This window comes from Haplochromis burtoni, unplaced genomic scaffold (genome assembly GCF_018398535.1).
Source record: "Haplochromis burtoni strain Fernald_Lab_line unplaced genomic scaffold, NCSU_Asbu1 Contig_299, whole genome shotgun sequence".
Classification (NCBI taxonomy): domain Eukaryota; kingdom Metazoa; phylum Chordata; class Actinopteri; order Cichliformes; family Cichlidae; genus Haplochromis; species Haplochromis burtoni.
In genome coordinates this window covers 682578-702144 of record NW_024582660.1, presented here as the reverse complement: position 1 = coordinate 702144, position 19567 = coordinate 682578, and the positions used below count along the sequence as shown (strand labels likewise).

General features: G+C 42.8%; 1 protein-coding gene across 1 annotated transcript; it reads left to right on the top strand.

Moving 5' to 3' along the window:
* The first annotated feature begins 3259 nt into the window (after positions 1-3259).
* On the top strand, positions 3260-18715 carry ints3 (integrator complex subunit 3). The gene is made up of 28 exons (XM_042228044.1): positions 3260-3588; positions 4146-4229; positions 8090-8173; positions 8250-8363; positions 8655-8739; positions 8828-8894; positions 9006-9147; positions 9234-9461; positions 10849-11040; positions 11126-11213; positions 11319-11398; positions 11523-11614; positions 11699-11805; positions 11943-12062; positions 13257-13386; positions 13475-13529; positions 13646-13749; positions 13839-14003; positions 14088-14241; positions 16243-16311; positions 16391-16466; positions 16554-16667; positions 16742-16790; positions 16892-17059; positions 18066-18166; positions 18249-18321; positions 18397-18553; positions 18629-18715. The coding sequence occupies exons 1-28, from the start codon at positions 3505-3507 to the stop codon at positions 18704-18706; spliced, it is 3060 nt and encodes a 1019-aa protein (XP_042083978.1). The 5' UTR covers positions 3260-3504; the 3' UTR covers positions 18707-18715.
* The last annotated feature ends 852 nt before the right edge of the window (positions 18716-19567 follow it).

The window sequence follows — 19567 nt, the reverse complement described above, 5'->3', positions numbered from 1 at the left end:
ACCGTGTCAAAACTTTATGTTCACTGTGATTTCAGCACAAAAATATTTCTCAGTACTACAGCTTCTAGGTTTGCTGCCATTGCCAGTGGTTATGAACGGTCACTCGTGTGAAATATAACAAGCCATAAGGGTGAATTGTAACTTTAAGCTGCTGTTGTGAAAGATGGTGTTTTGCTCGATACTTGGTAGAAGGACTGGTTTTTAATATAGCCCTTTTCTACTCAAATTGAGCACTCAAAGTGCTTTATACTACATCTCACACACATACATGCAAGCACTTTTTTCTTTCTGTATTTACAGAATTCATGATTTTATCAATTACAGCATGTAGTCCACATCCTGAAGCAGCAAAGCAGTCCCAGACCATCACACCACCATATGTTAAAGTTGCTATGATGCTAGTTTGATGTCAGATGTGACAGATTGTTGAATCATGAACTCTGACCTTAACAAGACAACTGAAGACTGCAGTTCTTTAGGTGTTGTTAGGGGTTCTTCTGTGACCTCTTGGATGAGTTGTCAATCCACTCTTGGAGTAAATTTGGTAAGCCAGGCACTCCTGTGAAGGTTTCCACTGTTCCAAGCTGGATAATGGCTCTCACCGTTTTTCACTCGAGTTATAAAGCCTTAGATATGCCTCTGTAAACCTTTCCAGATTCATAGATGTCAGTGACTTTGTTTCTCAGCTGTTTGTGGCATGTGCCTGATTGTGGCATGATGACTTGTTTTTTGAGATCTTTTAGCCTTTCACTTTGTCAGACAGTGAAATATTTTTTCCCTTTCTAAATGAAATCATCAGTTATTAACTTTATTTTGTATTTACTTAGGTTATCTTTGTCTAATATAATAATGTGTTTAATGATCTAAACATATAAGTGTGATAAATATGCAAGACAATTAATAAATGCAGGAGTTGGCAAACACATACGGATCCACCCACCATTGTGCATCACTAGAGGTAAAATGAGAAACCTACCAATTAAACAGAGATTTCTAAAAGAGAGCCTCAGGTTTCAATGTCTTCATTAGTTCCTCAACATGACTTTTAAAGGAAAGCAGCTACTCAGATTGTCAACGGAAAATTGTATTTAGTAGTCAGTATAATTTACAACTGTTTACAACTTGCATAGTTCCCATTTCTGTATAACTGTATATCTCAGATTTCTGTAAAGTTATTTATTTCATATTCTGTATAGTTTTTCATATTTATATCCTGTTCATATCCTGTACATAGCTTGTACTCACTACAGCCTGTACATACCTATAGTTATAGAATATTCACAACATACTTCATACCGTGTACATTATAACATACCATAATAGACCCATTTCTGTAATATACTCACATATCTATATTATTGCTAATATATATTGTAATATATCTATATCACTAAAGCACTTCTGGATGGATGCAAACTGCATTTCCTTGCCCTGTACCTGTGCATGTGCAATGACAATAAAGTTGAATTCTATTCTATTCTATTCTATTCTAATCTTTTAATGATATAAGTTTGCATATGGTAGAATACTGCATGTAATCATTTGTGTTTAGAAGTATATAATTGGTGGCATATTGAAAGAATGTCTCATCCTAGGAGGTCTGTAACATTCCAGGGTGTTCTGGCGTTCACCCCCACATCCTAGGAGTATGGGAGAGGTCGTACCTTGTCTTATTGTTTTACGGTATGATTAACGTAGCTATATCTGTCTTAGTCTAAGTGCCTTTTGGTTTGATGAACTGCTGGACTTCGAGACCAGCAGGTTTCGGGAAGTCATTTATGGGGTCACACTCTGACACCACACACACACACACACACAAGCACCCACTCAAGTATAAATAAAGACCGGGGCAGTTTCTCAGCGCGAGTCTCAGTTCGGGAGGCTGCCCTTGCTAGCAAGAAGTTCTGTGTGTTTCTCTTCTCTGATTCTCTACTGAAGAAGTGTTTTAGAGTATACCTCTTAACACAGATAGTTCTATCATTTTTCATGTCAGTAACATGTATTCAAGTCCACATCAATTAACATGAATTTGTCTATGAAAACAATACAGTCCCCTTTAGACAATCCAGCAGTTTTTCTAAACCTAAAGTATTTTGAAATCGACCACTGTTGTAACAAATCAGTTTATACACTTTCTTCCTTCCTAGATGTTCTGGGATCAGCTGTAAGTGCTGTTATTACAAAATGGAAGCATTTAGGAACCACAGCAACTCAGCCATGAAGTGTCAGACCATGTAAAGTTACATAGTGGGTCACTGGGTGGTGAGGTTTAAGTGACCAAGTTTAAGTCACCAACACTCTGCCGACTCAGTAGCTCCAAATCTCCTCTGTGATTAACATCTGCTCAAAAATGGCACCAGGAGCTTCATGGCCAAGTAGACCCTGGAAGTGGAATGTGCAGGTGGTCCAGTTCTTTCTCCTAGAGTGTGCAGATTGATTTTTTTGTTTTTTGTTTTTACTTTACTTTATATTGCCCTGTTTTGTCCATAATAAAACTAATAGATATGTGCTTTATTTTAAAGCACATATAGTTCCAAAATAGCCCACTGCAGAGTAGTCAAATGTGGTTAAAAATCTGGATTATTCTTCTTCCCACTGTTCTCTTTGCTGGTCTCCACAGTGAATCATCATCTCCATTTCCTCCTATCCCACTATCCTCCTCAGTTGTACCAACAGACAACAATGGATGATAAATATGAACAAATTTTCTGTCTCTGACTTTTTGGACCAACAACAACTATTTCTATCTTTTCTCTGCTTGGTTCTAAAAGGTTTTGAGACATTTAGGAATTAATGTCATCCATGCAGCTCATTTGTTTGGCTGTCTTTTTGTCAGTGCCAATGTCTCCAAACCTTCCATCACAGCAGGTCTCACTACCATCTTTTAAACATTCCATTTCACATTCCTCTTTTTGAGTTTATGTTGTTACTGGTTTTTACTTGTTAGATGTTGACATTTGGGATGAAGAAAACCAGTTTTTTTTTTAATTATTATTATTTTGTACATACTTCAAAAGTATCTCAAAAGGTGGTATAACAGCAGTCTAAGTGCAGTAAGCAGACAAGTACTGCGTACTTTACAGTTCTTCAATATTTGCTCTACAACACTATAAACACGCTGAAGCCCTTTCCATGCTGTTGGCCTTCAGTATAGGCGATCGAGGATTGGCTCCAGGTTCTCGCTCCTGTTATTGGTCCACGCTCACTTCAGTCTGTGGTGTAAGTGAAGTGATTGGTCAGCGGCGTGTGCGGTCCCGCCTCTTCCCCCTGCTGGCTCAGTGCGGACGTCCGTTATGTTACGGTGTCGGACAGAGTGGGACTCACGGTCCGAACTGACCCCGAAAAAGTTCTGAAAACACACATTAAAGGTCCGAAGCGGCTCACCGCAAGGCACCGACCCTAAATCCTCCGTTATACTGACACAGACACCCATCACGCCCCCCAGCACAGGTAGTCCCAGTCCGTCTCAACTCCGCGGGGCCCGGCGAGGCGCAGTGGGAGCAGATGGAGCCTGCACCGGCGAAAGCGAAGCCGCAGGGCCGGCTCCTGGTGTCCACCCCACTGGACGCCAAAGACGAGCTGGAGGAGGTAGGTTGATGCTGTTTAGCTGATCTCAAGGCAGACTAAACCAGGACAGAGCGGGCTTATGGGCAGACAGCGCAGCCTTGGTATAAAGACTCCGCGGTACCATTTTATTAGACGGTTAGCACGGCTAGCAGCAGGCTCATAGCGTTAGCTCAGCAGAAGGGTACGTTGCGGGACTCGGAACTGCTACCGGAGGTGTGGAATTTGTGTCTCTGCTGTCGTGGTCGTTCACGGTGTGAGGGACTGCGGACCGAACCGCGGGGCTCATTAAAACCAAATCAGTTAGCTTAGCATGCTAACTCTACGTAAACATACGAACATATGAAAAGTGACATGCGCAGTGTCTCACTTGTCAGACGCTAACTGTGAGTGCTGTTTGATAAAGTTCAGTTTTTCTGTGGGGCGCCGTCAGCTGATCGACTAGTTGATGCTATTTTTTTTTATCTTTACTATTTTCTGTTTGTGTTTCTCGTATTTGCATTGATTCTTGTTGTGCTTGTGTTGTCGGTGTGTTTAGTGTTTGTTGTCTTGTTTACACTGATTGCTGTGTTTGCTTGCAGAGATTGGAGCGCTGTGTTGGAATCGTCCAGGCACTGACCAATGGACTGTCAGAGAGGGAGGCCAATGACGCACTCACGGCCAACGTAAGAAACATCAGTACTACTACTGCTGATACTACTAATGACTTCCACCCATGTGAAGAAACGGAGTAGCATTTGGAGCTAACATAAACACATTTTGTGCATTCAGCCTTCCTGGGGCACAGTCTGAGCTGCAGGAGCTTTACATGCAGGCTGCATTTGGCGGGTACAACTCAGCAGGTGTAATTTATAAACTTACTTTCCAGGAAAGAATCTAAATCACGCTTTAAAGCCAAATAAAAGAGAGCTAAATAAAAGAATCAGTGAAAACATGGCACATCCACATCATTTTTAACTCAGACTCTGAACATAACCTGATCTCCACCAGGTGATGTGTTGAGCATCAGTTACCATGGTGATTTAGTGTTTCATGACACAGAAAACTCTGACTTTAGCCTCTCAGCTCACTAATGCCTTTATCTTCACAATTCGTAGCACACCTCTCAGTACTATTACATTTAATACTCACACATAGTACTGCAATCACCAAATTAAACGACTATGCTTGTATTTAGGCATGATGTGTTTGTAGGCGAAACCTAACAATACTGCAGTATCTGAAAACCCAGAGTTTGTACTAAAGAATGACTGAAGACTCTTATTAGGGTTATGTGCAGGATATGTAATCTGTGGATTAGTTTTGTTATGATGTGCCGCTGATGTGGGCTGTGATCCGAAAATATGACGTCTACAGATTGCATGTCAACAACTGGCCAGTCAGTGGTGTCAATCAGTGAGTCAAGAGTAGGGATGGGTACCGGTATCCGGTGCCATAATGGCACCGGTTCTGACATAAACGGTAGTAACCAGACCGAAAAGCAGCGCACATTTCGGTGCTTTTTTTTCCTGAGATGTCATACACTTTGGATTCTAGCCAATCATTTTACCTTTGCAAGGATAGTAGGTACGTACGTTCTTTTAGAGCAGAGCTACAGATTAAAAATGCCCAAGGCGAAGCGATTAAAAGTCTGGCTGTACTTCACATCAAAAGATGCAAACTCAGCAGCCTGCAACAAGTGCTTTAAGGTGATACTGTGCAAAGGAGGTAACACCTCGAATCTGATGAAACACCTGGCGACGCATAGCGTTTTTTAAAAGCCGAGAAATGCACCGTATTTGATAGCTTGCTGCAAGATCTCACACCGAGCGCATCTACTGCGGGTGTGGTGCCTGTTATCGACCCGGAGTTACCAACATCCCCCAAGAACTCAAAGAGGAGAGTCCTGGCCCTGCCAGTGTAGCATAAATGATGATGAATGATGATGGCAGCAGCAGCCGTTCTTCTCTGCACCTTGAGTAGGCTAACCACGTTATTAAATTAATGCATGTAAGGTAAACTAGCAAACACCGTTGTAGTTACCGGCACCGGCACTGTTTCAAAAGTACCGGGTTGGCACCGGTATCAGATAAAACTTAAACGATACCCATTTAAGTTTTGGGTGGCTGTAGCTCAGGTGGCAGAGCAGGTCAGCCACTAATCAGAAGGTCGGTGGTTCGATCCCAGGCTCCCTCCTGGCTGCCAAATATCCTTGGGCAAGATACTAACCCCATGTTTGCCTACTGGTGGAGGTCAGAGGGCCCGGTGGCGCCAGTGTCCGGCAGCCTCGCCTCTGTCAGTGCGCCCCAGGACAGCTGTGGCTACAATGTAGCTTGCCATTGCCAGTGTGTGACTGTGTGTGTGAATGTGTGGATGACTGAATGTAGTGTGAAGCGCTTTGGGGTCCTTAGGGACTAGAAAAGCGCTATACAAATGCAGGCCTTTTACCATTTTTACCATCCCTCGTCAAGAGAGAGATTTCTCAATAATCGAAAGTGTCATTTTTGAAACCGATTCTTGGCTTGTTTTTCGAGTTTTCTTTGGCTCATCATCATATCGTATCAAATTTAAAATATTGTTGCTCACCTTTAAAATTATAAATAATTTAGCCCCTAGCTATCTTGTCGATCTCCTTAGTCCATATGTCCCTGGGCGAGCCCTCAGGTCTTCAGCCCACTTACTCTTGGTTCAGCCTAGATCTAGACTTAAATCTAGGGGTGACCGTGCTTTTGCCCTTGTTGCACCTAACCTGTGGAACAACCTTCCCATCGCTATCCGTGCGTCAGACTCCATTCTATCTTTTAAATCTCATTTAAAAACTCACTTATTTAACCTAGCTTTTCCATCTAGTTAGTGTCCCTATTTCACATTTGGCTCCATTTTTATCTATGTACTTTATCTTTTAGTTATCTGTTCTTAGTAAGTTTGTTCTTATACTCCCTTTTATTCCTGTATAATTAGTGCCTTCAACCTGCTGACATATGTGGTACTTTGTTAATGGTCTTTTATTTAATCATGTCTTAATTTCCCTATTTCTATTGTAAAGCACTTTGGTGTCTGCGGGTTTTTAAAATTTGCTACATAAATAAAGTTGTATTGTAAGTTGTAGCTCCTCTGTGAAGCTAAGTGTGATCAGTTCTGCAGCATCAGTGAGAATGTGAGGGAGTACAGCGCTGCACACTCCACACATTATCCTGCTGCTTCTATCAGCAGTCCACAAAGATTGTGTGGATGCTTCAGATCAACTGTTCCTCTCCTTCTTCAAACTTTTCTCTTCCATTGTTTTGGTACAGGTTCATCTTGGTTTCATTTTTTTTTCCAGAACTGTGCTGGCTGTGTTTGATGCTATCTGGCAAAGACCACCAGTGGTTTACACCTTCTTGATTTTCAACAAGGTGCAAACCTTGTTTCCTGTTATTAAAGTGTTTCTTGATTGTCTCTTGAATGTGATGCTTGATGATGCTCCTGCCTTCTTAACACTATTCCTGACTTAGTTAGATGGTGGTTTTTCTGATCTGTGGAAATAATTCTGTCACCATGCTCTTTAATGTATCTGAGGTCTTGGTTTGTTGTTGCTGCTTGGTGCATTCAGTCTTTTCAAGAATGAACCAGATTGTTGGATACGTCTAAAGATTTAGCTCTCTCTGATAGGGCTGTTCGATATAACGATATATATCGGATGACTATATAAAAACGTCTATCGTTTCATTTTACGCTATCGTTTGTTTCGTGGTGTCGCAAAATAAACTGTTTACGGCAATATTTACGGCTGTGTAATAAATACTCACAAAGAAAACGGCGGCTGTTACAACTTATGTCTGAAAATGTATCGTTTCATGCATCGGTTAAAACACTCGACTCCAGGTACACGACGCGCAGCTGGAAACACTTCACGCAAGTCGAGCTGCCCGAGATTCACAGAATTTACAGAAAATGTTACATTTTTGTGATTTATATCGTTATCGGACGATAGATGTCTTATATCGGGATATGAGATTTTGGTCATATCGCACAGCCCTACTCTCTGACTGGTTCATTTGGGTATTTCAGCCTAACAATGACCTCCTTCACTTACACTGACATCTCTTTGACCCTCATATAGAAAATTTCAGTGACTATAAAATACAAATACAATCCTTGGAATCAACTCCAGATCTATATTAACTTAATGAAATAACAAAAGAACAGGTCTCTCCATGAAATTGAAAATAGGGAACTGTGAATAAAAAATTCCTGGAATTCCTTATTGCAATATTTTTATTATACTCCTTTAACTAAAGCAGAGAGTTTGATTTGAAATTCAGTGTGGTAGTGTGCAGAGACTAAACTACAAAAATGTGTCCTTGTCCAAATACTTCTGAATGTCAGAGCTGGAAACATCTAATCTCTAGTCTCTCTAATGTGCTCCAATTCTGAATCACTTCATTCAGTCTACTCTGTGTTTAACAGCTGGAACCAGACACCTTCCTGATTTTCTGAGACCTGAAAATGAAAAGACTATATTTTTGTAATTTGTGTCTAACTTCCTGTTTTACCTGTTCTGTAGGCATGTAAAGGTCAGCAACAGCATGAGGAGGTGTGTTTGGGTCTCTTCACACTGGTCCTCACAGAGCCGGCTCAGGCCCAGAGGGTGAGTTTCTGCAGCATTGTGGGTAATGTCTGATGCGACTCTGACATTACAATAACATCACTATGTGTGGTGATAGTGTTACAGAGACCTGGCACTGGTCAACAGAGATGGGATGAACGTTGTCCTGGTTAAAATCAACCAGATCTTGATGGAGAAGTTCCTGAAACTGCAAGACGTCCCCCGAACACAGGTAAACCAATACAGGTGGAGACACACACGCACACACACACACACCACACACACACACACACACACACACCACACACACACACAACACAAAGATAACTGCACACAGTTATATACAAGTGTTTTGGGTAGCAGGGACCTGTGTTTACCATTGTGAAGGAACAGAGGCAGACCAGGTTAGGTCCTGAGAGGACAGGACAGCAGCGTCCCTCCTCAGGTCCTGGTCTTAAATGTGGGATCTCACCTGAACCTGACTGTGGTGGTTACTACTAATGAAGTGCTGGTGTGTGTGCAGCTAGTGTGGCTGGTCAGAGAGCTGGTGAAGAGTGGCGTGATGGGAGCTGATGGCGTCATCATGACACTGCTGAAACAGATTGCAGGTGAGACACTTGGATTTTTACCTGAGCTGAAACCACGAATCCTGTCACCACTCGCTCTGACTGTAATGTCACTGTTCTCTCTGCACAGGCGGAGACATCTCCACCAAAAACCTGTGGCTGGCTGAGAGTGTCCTGGACATCCTGCTCGAGCAGAAGTATGATTCACTGTTTTTTTCAGACAGTAGTATCAGCTGCTTTTTTCTGTCTCTGTTAGAGCCCAGAGTGGGTTTTTATAGTGCAGCAGCTGATTATTTGTGTCTCTCCAGAGAGTGGGTATTGAAGAGTGGGATGCTCATAGCGATGTCAGTCTACACTTACCTTCGCCTGATTGTGGACCACGGAGCTCCGAACTTGCTGCCTCTGCGCCAGAAAGAAGTGGACTTCTGCATCAGCATGCTGAGGGAGAAGGTAATAAGGAGAGGAAGGAAGTATGGTGTGGTCTGTTATGTATTTAACGCCTTCTCTTTACACTGATGACCTCTCTCTGTCTGTAGTTCATGGATTGTCTAATCATCGGCAGAGATCTGGTTCGTCTGCTGCAAAATGTTGCTCGGATCCCAGAGATGGAGCTGCTGTGGAGAGACCTGCTGCACAATCCTCAAGTCCTGAGCCCTCAGTTCACGGGTGTCCTCCAACTACTGACGGCTCGGACCTCCAGGAAGTTTCTGGCCTGTCGACTCACACCAGACATGGAGACCAAACTACTGTTCATGACCTCCAGGGTAAAGCCTCTTTTACCTCATAAATGTAATGATCTTTAAGAAGAGGGTACCACTCTGTATTTAATTATGTTAGAGTGGTTCTCCACATAACTAATTTTCAGAAGTTGATTCTGTTCATCTGGGCATAACGTTTTCAGTGGGAGAAATGCTTCTTCACTCATTCTCAAGTCTCACCTGACTGCAGGATTCCCCAACCTTATAAGTAGTACACAATGACTGAAACTATCACCACCAGATCTTTTAGTACCACAATATGGAATTCAAAATCTGAAAAGCTCAGTCTCGTTTTGGCTTTAAACTGGACAAGCACTGATCAGGTGACCTCAGAGGTGTAATAGTTATGTAATGATGTAGTAGTTCACAGACACGAGAGAGCTCTTAAGGAGACAGACCTTGGCTAAATTCTGGGTTCTGAACTGCATGTCATCTGGATTTCATCTACGTAACAATGCTTTAAGATGCCTTCAAAATCATTCAGATGTGTCCCCGTGTAAGCATATACAGGAAAAGCAACACGAGCCCTAAGATCAAACCTTGGGACACATCACAAGGTAAAGTGGGAAAATTAGGAAAATAAACTCCTGTGAGAGAGACAGAAAGAGAACAAACCCAGAACTGACTCAGAGATGTCCACCCACAATTGCAGGCTGTCACTCAGGATACCACAATCTACTGTGTCAAAGGCAGCTGAAAGATCCAACAGTGTTAGCCCCTTGCTGTGAGTGGGACCTGAACACATGCCGAGTTAAGTTAAGAGTCCATTACAGTCCGTTTAGCTGCAGGTTTATCTGTAGCATCTGTTTCTGTCAGAGACAAGAAAACCAAGTTTCTGGTCTGATTAGGATCATTCAAGATGAGATGGACCATGCATTTATCAGTGCTGTCCGGCGAGGAGCTGGAGGATCGTTTCACCTCCAGCACGGTGGCTGTCAGCACCTGACAGAGACAGCAGGTCCTGCAAAAGCATCCAGGGAGGAAAACATGTAGTATCCTGATGAATCAGGGAACACCATGCTGATCAAATAGCACTGGCAATTGCAACAAATCATCATCACCAATATCGCCTGGACTCCAGCCTTTTTCCCCCTCCTTCTTCTGCGTTCACAGGAGGTCAGCTAAAGGGCATATATAGGGCCCTGAGAGAGTGGCTCACCAGGTTACACAAAAGAAGAGCTGTGATATTTCTTAAAAGCTCAGATGTGTAGTAGAGCCTGACAGTCATACTCACCAGTGCAAAAGCCTCCAACAAAACAAATACAGCAGGTAAACAGGTCAGACAAAGGTGCCATTCGCACTCTCAACTCAACCACGTTATTAAATGCTGTGATTTGGGTGTTTCTCCACCTGTGACTCAGTTGATTTTGACTCTTTCTCCATCTCTGCTCAGGTGCGTTTTGGGCAGCAGAAACGGTACCAGGACTGGTTTCAGAGACAGTACCTGTCCACAGCAGAGAGCCAATCACTACGCTGTGATCTGATTCGCTACATCTGCGGGGTAGTACATCCATCCAATGAGGTCCTGAGCTCTGATATCCTGCCACGCTGGGCTATTATTGGCTGGCTGCTAACCACTTGCACGGTAAGGGGATCTGGTTTCAGGCTGTCAATCTGCAGGAATTGTTATAGGTCAATAACTAATAATCAATTGATTTGTGTGACTGCAGTCAAACGTGGCGGCCTCCAATGCTAAGCTGGCTCTCTTTTATGATTGGCTGTTCTTCAACCCTGAGAAGGACAGCATCATGAACATAGGTAACACAATTTAGGCTACACCAGAGTGGTGTTGGTCAGAGATGATGTCATCATGTTATTAGGTAGACAGGTAAAACAGCACTCACCTGTGATGATGTGTTTCAGAGCCAGCCATTCTGGTGATGCATCACTCCATGAAACCTCATCCTGCCATCACTGCAACGCTGTTGGACTTCATGTGCAGGGTAACACACACACACACACACACACACACACACACACACACACACACACACACACACACACACACACTTTACCAGGTTTTAATTTCTCTCCTCTTATTGTTGGTCTGCTTTCTCCCCTCTTCAGATCATCCCTCATTTCTTCCCTCCTTTGGAGTCTCAGGTCCGTCAGGGTGTCTTCAACTCGCTAAACTTCATTATGGAAAAGAGGGTCCTGGCGTAAGAGGCATCAATATTTATTGATCATTGACCACTCTATCACAGGGATCATTTTTGATTATTGGTTATTGATCTCTCTTTCAGTCACCTCGCTCCACTGTTTGATAACCCAAAGCTGGACCGAGAGCTCCGGTCAATGCTCAGAGAAAGATTCCCCGAGTTCTGCAGCCCACCATCACCTCCTACTGAAGGTAACACACACACACACACACACACACACACACACACACACACACACACACACACACACACACACACACACACAGGTGAGTAGACACAAACATTAACCTCTTCCCTCTCTTTCACTTTATTTTTTTCAATTATGCAGTGAAGATGGAGGAGTCTGTTTCCATGGAGATGGACAATCATGTGTTGGACAAGGAGGAGAGTTGCTACGACAACACAGAAGCAACTTTCAGTGACGATGAGGAGGAAGTCAACAACAAAGGTAACACCTGGAGAAACAACTTCAGATGACTTGATTGCACGCGCTGTTACAGTTTCGCGCTCTCGCTGGTAGCTCCCTGCGTTCAGGGAGAAATCCTGCTCATGCGAGTAAATTTACTTTTGACAGTTTGTAGGCGGAGCTCAAATGAGGACGGGGTCCTAATGGGATTGGTCACTTTGTTGTTCAGGTTATTGCGTTAAACTGAGTTACACTGGCAATGACAGAAATGCTGTTTTAAACTGTGTTTGTTTACAATTTGAAAAATAACATTTGCTGAATTAATTATTAAGTTATTGTTTGTTGTGCAGCAGAAATACTGACAACTGTCACTGGATTACTTTAATGTTGAAGACATATTTTAAACCAGAGGATTCTAAGGCAAGTCCTGAAGGCTCTCCACTGCTGTCCCATTAATCTGTTGTACAGTATTGCATACCTTCTATGATTTAAGTAATTAAAAAAACTCATAATGAGAATCAGGAAAGTAAATGTGGATCCGAATCTGGTAATTATAACTTTGGACAAAATACAGACATTGAAAACTGCCAACAAGAAGTTGCTCAGTCTACAGCGAACGTGTAACTGCACATACATGTTTGAATTCTGATGAAGATGTTTTTCACTATTAAAGTGAAGCAATAAGAGAAATGCAACACAAACAAGAGACTGTCAGCAGTTTCCGTCAATGCTTGCACCATGCAAAACCCTCAGTGTCTAAGATGTATGTAAAATTGAGAGGCGGTTTGCAGTAAAGGGGTGATTGGGACTACGATCGCAGCCCCACCTAGCTACACTAAGTCATGAAATAGAGATGATGGGGTTTAAATTTAACAGTTATATTTTTCTATGCAAATAAGTCAAAATGACTGAACAAAACTGAATGAAATCATTTTAAAGTGGAGTAAACAAAATAATACAAGTTGGACCAATGAAACAAGTTTAATTGAAATAAATTGTATCCTGGAATAAAACAGTTTAAAATGGTTTGGAAACTACTTTAAACCAGAATAACCTGTTTTATCCTGGATTTAACTGGTGTGGTATTCCAGTTTGGGGACGAAATATGAGCTGTGAGTTTATAAATATAAATTCAATTTCCAATTCATAATTTGGAAGTTTTACTATAAATTTCTAACAATTCACCCCAAACAGGAAGTAGAGTATTTGACCACCTGTCCTCCCATCACTGTTCAGGAAAAAAGAGGGAGTTCAGATTTCATCCAATCAAAGAGGCTGTGATCGAGGAGCCTGCTGATATCACACCCTGGCTTGACCAATTAGATGACACAATGAAGGAGAAGGTGCAGCAGATTCAGAAGACCAGGTGAAAGTCCAGTCTTTTTTCAGGTCCTCAGGTTAGATGTTACATCAAGGTCATTTCCTGTTAACTGACAGCAACACTTCCTCTGCAGTGACACAGAGACTCAGTGTGAGGTGATGCAGGAGATTGTGGATCTCATCCTGGAGGTGAGCTATCTTGTTGAGTTAAATGAGTAATTCGTGGCTTATCAGAAAAGAGTGCGGCCAGCTGCGGGGCTTCAGTGTTAAGAGATGTTGGTACAATGTTGTGTTCTGTCCTACAGGAGGACTTTGACACAGAGCAGATGTCAGCTCTGGCTTCCTGTTTGGCCGAACTGTTCAAGGATCATTTCAGAGGAGAAGTCCTGCCGGAGGAGATCACAGAGGAGTAAGATCAGACTGACTCTGTCCCCTTCTCTCTCTCCTTATTGACTCATGTCTGGCTCTCTCTGATGACCCGTCTATATTTCTCTGTAGGTCCCTGGAGGAGTCGGTTTGTAAACCCGTTTGTCTGATCTTCAGGAACCTTGTCACCATGCAAGAGGACAACAGCGGTTTCTCAGTTCTGCTAGACATGCTTGCTGAACTTTACCAGAAGCAGCCAAAGATCGGTTATCACCTGCTGTACTACCTGAAGGCTAGGTGAGCAGGTGTGACAAAAAAGCTGCTGTCACAGATGTTGATAGGAGAAACGTGGTTAAACTCCATGTCTGTGTCTGTCAACAGTAAAGCAGCAAATGGGAAGATGATGTTGTACGAGTCATTTGCTCAGGCGACGGCACTTGGGGACCTCCACACTTGTCTGATGATGGACATGAAGGCTTGTCAGGAGGACGACGTCCGGCTACTCTGCTACCTCACACCCTCAATTTACTCTGAGGTAGGCTTACCCAAGTCTTACATGCACCACAAAAAGTCTCTAAAAAAGAGACCAGCCAGAAAATCTTCACACAGTAGAAGTACTGATTTAAGAGCATCCTTCCAGGAACTTATTTTTTCCCTTCATGTCCTTTAAAATGCTCCTGAAACTTCCATCCTTCTTTTCCAATGAGCTGCTGTCATTGAGGACCAGAGATGGGCAGTAACGTGTTACTGTAATCTGATTACTTTTTTCAAGTAACGAGTAAAGTAAGGGATTACTATTGCAAAAACAGTAATTAGATTACCGTTACTTTCCCGTAGGAACGCTGCGTTACTGCGTTACTAAAACCGTGATTTTTTGCAAGAATGTCTCATGACAGTGACGTAAGCAAGCACGACGTTCGTGACAACAGCTGTGTGCAGATCAACAGTGGATCACATATCGATTGTGGGAGAGAGTATGAGCGTGCAGCGTTTAAAGCGTGGAAGTAGTGACCTTACTTTGAGTTTGATTCCATAAAAAGTGACAAAAACATTAGCGTCCATCGTGCGTGGGAAGAAAACTTCTTTTTACAGCGAAAAAACCCCTAAACTTCCAAACAAGCACCGAGTGCGCAACGACGTAATGGGAAACTCACAGAGAAACTCGCGGATTCTTCAACTGACCGCGGCACACCTGCACCAGGGTAAACCTCCGCCTGCTTTACAGGTGAAAATAGAGCAACAGGACCGCTGAGTCTTTGACTTTATTTATGTTCTGCTGTGTTTTACTTGCATCTATTTGAAAGAGTGAGTGTAAACACAAAAAATATTTTATTTTATGTGCTGGAATGTGTAGAAAATAGGTTTAAATGTTAAACTAATTTATTCAAGTCAGAGAATGGTGCATATAATTACATTTTTGCTTGATGCATAAAGTTAAGATTAAAACTGATAAAACAAGTTAAAAAAAGAGACTTTTCCATTTGATTACATTTTGTGTGATGGATTATGTAGAAAAAGTAGAATTGGGCTGAAAGATCTATCGCTTTATCACCTATTCAGGTTGTAAATCGTCTTTTTAAAAAGTAACTAAGTAATTAATTACTTTTGAAAATAAGTAATCAGTAAAGTAACCGGATTACTTTTTTGGGGAAGTAATCAGTAATTAGTTACTGATTACTTTTTTCAAGTAACTTGACCAACACTGTTGGGGACACACTGTATTTAATGTTTGACTGTACTGAAACAGAGGAGTGCGATAGTAGTGACCCAGCATAAGACAAACACAAGTACAAGAGTAGCCTAACCAGTAAAAGTAAAACATAACAGCTTAACAATAATTAAACTAACTGAACTCTTAAACATCATCAAACTGGAACATCATGTCTTGGGTCACTCGTTCTCAGACATGCCCGGGCTTGTCTCGGGACAAGGGAACATAAAAGTATGGCATCGCTATAGAAATGGTATCACAATATGACATTTTTATGTGACGTGAAAATGTAGTACTCTTTTTTTTTTTTTTTTTGCCTGTCCCGTTTGGCTCTTTTGCCATCAGAATTATTGTCTAAAGGCGAAGAAAGATGCCCAACGGATTTACTTTACCAAATAAACCATCCCAGCCTTGCCGTAATGGTCTATTTGATTCACCTTTTATTGTTTATTTTATTTTTTATTTTCACTTGTTAGATACGGGACAGACTTGAATGAGGAACAGAAAAGGGAGAAAGAAAGAGGGGGGAAAAAACAGTGGAGAAGAGGGACGGGGATAAAGGGCAAAAAACAAAAACCAACAAAATAAGCAGACAAAAAATACATATATCAATCACCTGGATCACCTGTTGAGAGCAATAGAATAAACAACATCATGATGATCGATGGGAATATAACAGTAAATACTAAATGTTAAACATTATTGTGCAGCACATAAGATCGACAGCGCACAGTGTGCTTTGAGGTAGGAGCCAAAAAGGGTGTAGTTTGTGTGTGTGAGCACTGAAAATGTAGTACTCTGATGAAGGTCCCTGCTCTTGTTCAGTTTCCAGATGAGACGCTGCGGAGTGGCGAGCTTCTCAACATGATCGTCGCCGTTATCGACTCCACACAGGTAATAAACCTGATCGGTGCGTCCCCGCTGCTCTGGCTGGGAAACCATGTCTCATCTGTGCGTGTTTGTGTGTGTGCAGTTACAGGAGCTGATGTGTCACGTGATGATGGGGAACCTGGTGATGTTCCGGAAAGATTCTGTGCTCAACATCCTCAGTGAGAAACTCGGATTAAAAGTTTGACTCTTCAGTTTTTCGGGCCATGGTCCATCTTCATTTGCTTGTTTATCCTCGATCTCCACAGTTCAGTCACTCGAGTGGGAGACCTTCGAGCAATATAGCACCTGGCAGCTGTTTCTGGCCCACAGCATTCCCCTGGAAACCATCATCCCCATCTTGCAGCACCTCAAATACAAAGGTGAATAAATCCTCAATAGACAGGGACACAAAGCAAAGGAAAGATTGTAACCCTCCTTTCTGTTTATGGTTCAGAGCACCCTGAGGCCTTGTCCTGCCTGCTGCTGCAGCTTCGCAGAGAAAAGTATGACACATAGCAGACACCCCATTTCACATGTGTTTCTGTTCCGCATTTGAGCTGTGTTTCTGTGTCCCTGTTAACATCCCTTCATGTTTTTGTGACAGGCCCAGCGAAGAGATGGTGAAAATGGTCCTGAGTCGTCCCTGTCACCCAGAAGACCAGTTCGCCACTAGCATCCTGAGACACTGGGCTACCAAATACGACGACACACTGGCAGAAAACATAAAGGCCCAGCTGATCAAGAACAACAACCAACCCCGCAAGAGACAGAGGTAAGCACAGAGAGTTAACCACAAAAAGTGACTAACGTAGAAAGAGACTGAGTTGAGGGAAAAACTCTAAAAAAAGACAGGTAAGAAAAGAAAAACAGATGAGGGCACAAATAGATGAAAGAGAAAAAAGACAGAAGAGGTTAGGATAACGTAAAAACAGAAATTACAATAAAAAGGACAATTTGAAGGCGATGACATAAGGACATAAAAATAAAAAAAAACAGGTGAGGACTGTGAGTTCTGCCTGGGGCTCTCCCCTCTTTGCATCTGTACTTCTTGGGGCTCTCCTCAGCTGTGTCCCATATCAGGGGCTTCACACTTGCAGGACTCGGCCCATGCAGAGTGGGTTCTTCAAAGACCACAAGGCCACAAGTAAGTGGCTATATGATACAAAAACACAACATCCTTATAAAATATGATGTAACGCTGTAGATCAGGGGTGTCCAATTCCAGGCCTCGAAGGCCGGTGTCCTTGATCCAACACAGCTGATTTAAATGGCTAAATTACCTCCTCAACATGTCTTGAAGTTCTCCAGAGGCCTGGTAATGAACTAATCATTTGATTCAGGTGTGTTGACCCTGGGTGATATCTAAAACCTGCAGGACACCGGGCCTTGAGCCCTGTAGTTGGACAAACCAGCTGTTGATGAACTTGCCTCAGAATATATAAAACGTTTTCAGACAAAGGAAATCAAATGTGCGGTAAGTCGCAGGATTAAAACACAAATTAAAATAAAAAATGTACATACTTTATATCTGTAAGCAATTGGAACCTGAGCTGCATTAAGTCAGTGGTTCCCAAACTGTTTTTGCTAGGCCCCCCTTTGAAAAATGTTCTTGTTGTTTCGTTTCCCTTTTCATACCGCGAATTGGGGCAGCCTTGTACGCCTTCAGATGCAGCCTTTAAAGGATGTAGCTCCTGAATTGGGACATGCCCCTCCTCTGTTCATCTGTACTCATTTCTTTGTCTGTAGTGTCAGTTCTGTTAACGTTATTCTGTCTTCAGTCTGCGCAGTTCGAGCAGTAAACTGGCTCAGCTGACCCTGGAACAGATCTTGGAGCACATGGACAACCTCAGACTGAGTCTGAGCAACACCAAGAACAACTGTCAGTACCCTCACACACAGTTCTCGATTGTCAACCAATTACTGATGACCTGAATGTGCTAATGTCTGTATGTCTCTGTCAGTCTTCACTCAGACTCCGATACTTCAGGCTCTGCAGCACGTCCAAGCAAGCTGTGATGAGGCCCACAAGATGAGGTACATTTACTCCCACAGACACACACAAACGATTACATCACAACACTGCTGTTTACGTCACATCTTCCCTGTCAGGTTCAGCGATCTGTTCGCCCTGGCGGAGGAATACGAGGACTCTCAGACGAAGCCGCCAAAGTCGCGCCGTAAAGCTCCAGCCTCGTCACCTCGTTCCAGGAAGGGAGTCGCTCCACCCACCAACAACGAGGAAGAAAGTGCATCCAGCAGCGGCTCTGTATGTACCCCCTCTATACAGGTTCAAGTCTTGTTTTGGTTCAGGTCTGTTTCTGATCTTGTTATGTTGTTGCAGGAGGAGGAGGACTCAAAGCCCAAAGCTCCAAAGAGGAAACGGAAAGGATCATCAGCTGTTGGCTCTGACAGTGACTGAAGGAACCTCCAAACAAGATCACATGCCAGCTGCTCCATGTACTGGGAGAGACCATGTCTCTTCCTGATGACATGCACTGACTGCTGCTGGGAGGTGGAGCTCTGAGATGCTGCCAACTTTAACTCCATGTGATGAACTGACTTTTAATGTGCTGTTTCCATGGAGACCAGCAGTCGAAGGTCACTGTGTGTGGCTGATCTCCCACAATGCACTGGGGGAAGGAGGAACTCAGACTGATTTTAACAGCAGACATGATGATGATGATTTTTGTTCCTTTTTGGGGGGGATGGGTTGTACTTTTTTTTTTTGGAAAATCCTCACTTCTTGCTGTTTTTAGCGCCTCCTTCCTGTTTGGCTCCCTGCAGTAAAAGCTCCGTCATGTCAATGAGTTCTTTGTATAAAAACTGATGGTTGGTTTCAGACTCAGCTGTCTGTTATTGGGAGTTTGATGGGGGTGGAGAGGGTGGAGGGGAATGGGGTGTGCCACAAAGGTCCTTTTAACACCTTTTCGTGGCGTTCATCAGATGCAGGAGGGTAAAAAACAGAACAGACGAAGCAGCTCAGAAGTGAACTGACTTAAAGCTGGGTAATAAAACGGTGAGAGCACGGAGCAGCCAGTGAGGAGCAGTGATGTCATTGCATTTCTGTTATAGCTGGACTCAGCCAATAGCAGGACAGTTTCAGAATTAACCCATGTGTTGTCCTTGGGACATTTTTGTCCTCTGCAGAAATCTTTTGCTATCAAAAATGTGTTTTTTATTCATCAAATGGTCTGAAAATAACAGTTATTCAGTACTATGCTATGCATGATTGGAATAAGTTTTAAGTAATTTGTTTTATTTATGGGGTTTTTATTGGAGT